This window comes from Penaeus monodon, chromosome 23, assembly GCF_015228065.2.
Source record: "Penaeus monodon isolate SGIC_2016 chromosome 23, NSTDA_Pmon_1, whole genome shotgun sequence".
In the NCBI taxonomy this organism is placed as follows: domain Eukaryota; kingdom Metazoa; phylum Arthropoda; class Malacostraca; order Decapoda; family Penaeidae; genus Penaeus; species Penaeus monodon.
The window spans coordinates 40,782,353-40,783,279 of NC_051408.1; the positions used below are offsets into that span (position 1 = coordinate 40,782,353).

At 39.9% G+C, this 927-nt stretch overlaps 1 protein-coding gene across 10 annotated transcripts in view; it reads left to right on the forward strand.

Moving 5' to 3' along the window:
• Positions 1–927, forward strand: part of LOC119588069 (leucine-rich repeat serine/threonine-protein kinase 1-like) — a 34,372-nt gene that overhangs the window by 24,392 nt on the left and 9,053 nt on the right. For 7 of the 10 annotated variants that reach the window (XM_037936766.1, XM_037936764.1, XM_037936767.1 and 4 more), the window contains exons 31-32: positions 81–291; positions 761–841. In XM_037936766.1, the coding sequence (XP_037792694.1) occupies positions 81–291; positions 761–841 (292 nt within the window). The remainder of the gene's footprint in view (positions 1–80; positions 292–760; positions 842–927) is intronic. The other 3 variants (XM_037936770.1, XM_037936772.1, XM_037936771.1) reach the window with 1 other exon arrangement.

Below are 927 nucleotides of genomic sequence, written 5' to 3' on the forward strand. Positions count from 1 at the left end.
GAATGTGTCTGTCATATATTGCTTCCTTTTCTCCTTCACAATACAAAAACCAAATATCTGTTTTTGTACTTCCAAACCAGGTACCCAACCCTAGGCACAAGGTTTGTGCACACGAGCGAGGGCAAGTTCTTGGTGACGCGCCTGGTTCCATGTCCTGTTTGCCTGGAATGCCATGGGCAGCACGAGGGCCCTGGAAACCACCCACAGGCACGACACCTGCCGGATAACTGGGGTTCATTTGTGGAGATGAACCCTCTTTACTGCTCCATGACAGCCTCACAGATATCACAGGTAAGATTGCATTGATTAAGGTTATGTTTTTTGCTTTATCCTCTTCACTATAGTTAAAAGAAGGAATAGTGGTAATAATGATAGTGATGATTTTTACCCTTACTGTGACGGGTAACAGTTATATTTTGTAACAATATGGGACAAACATGGGTTATTTATTACCATTTAATCAAGGCAATATGTTGATTTATGTATCAGAATAATGTTTTCATATTGTTATACATATTCATAGGTAAGTAGGATTAAGACAGTGTTATTACTGTTTTATTTTTTTCTAATGGCTAGTAATTTCATATATTTTTGAGAATACTTACAATATACTCATTCTGGCTACTCTTACTTGCTGTTTTTTGTTTTTTTTGCCTCTATTATCTTGAACTAATCCACCTACTTCTAACTGTATTCATGTCTTATAACAAGCTCCCCTTTGCAATACAATTACTAACGAACTGTTGCTGATACACTACAGGACCTCAATGCCTCCCACACCTCACTGGAGCGCTCTCTTCTCACTAATAGTTTAATGGGAAGTCTGGCTCCGTCCCAACAGGTAAACACTTGTGCAAACTGGATTTTGTGTTGTTGTGCAGAACTGCCATAGGCCCAACATGCTTGCTGTTACCTCCCCCACCCCCA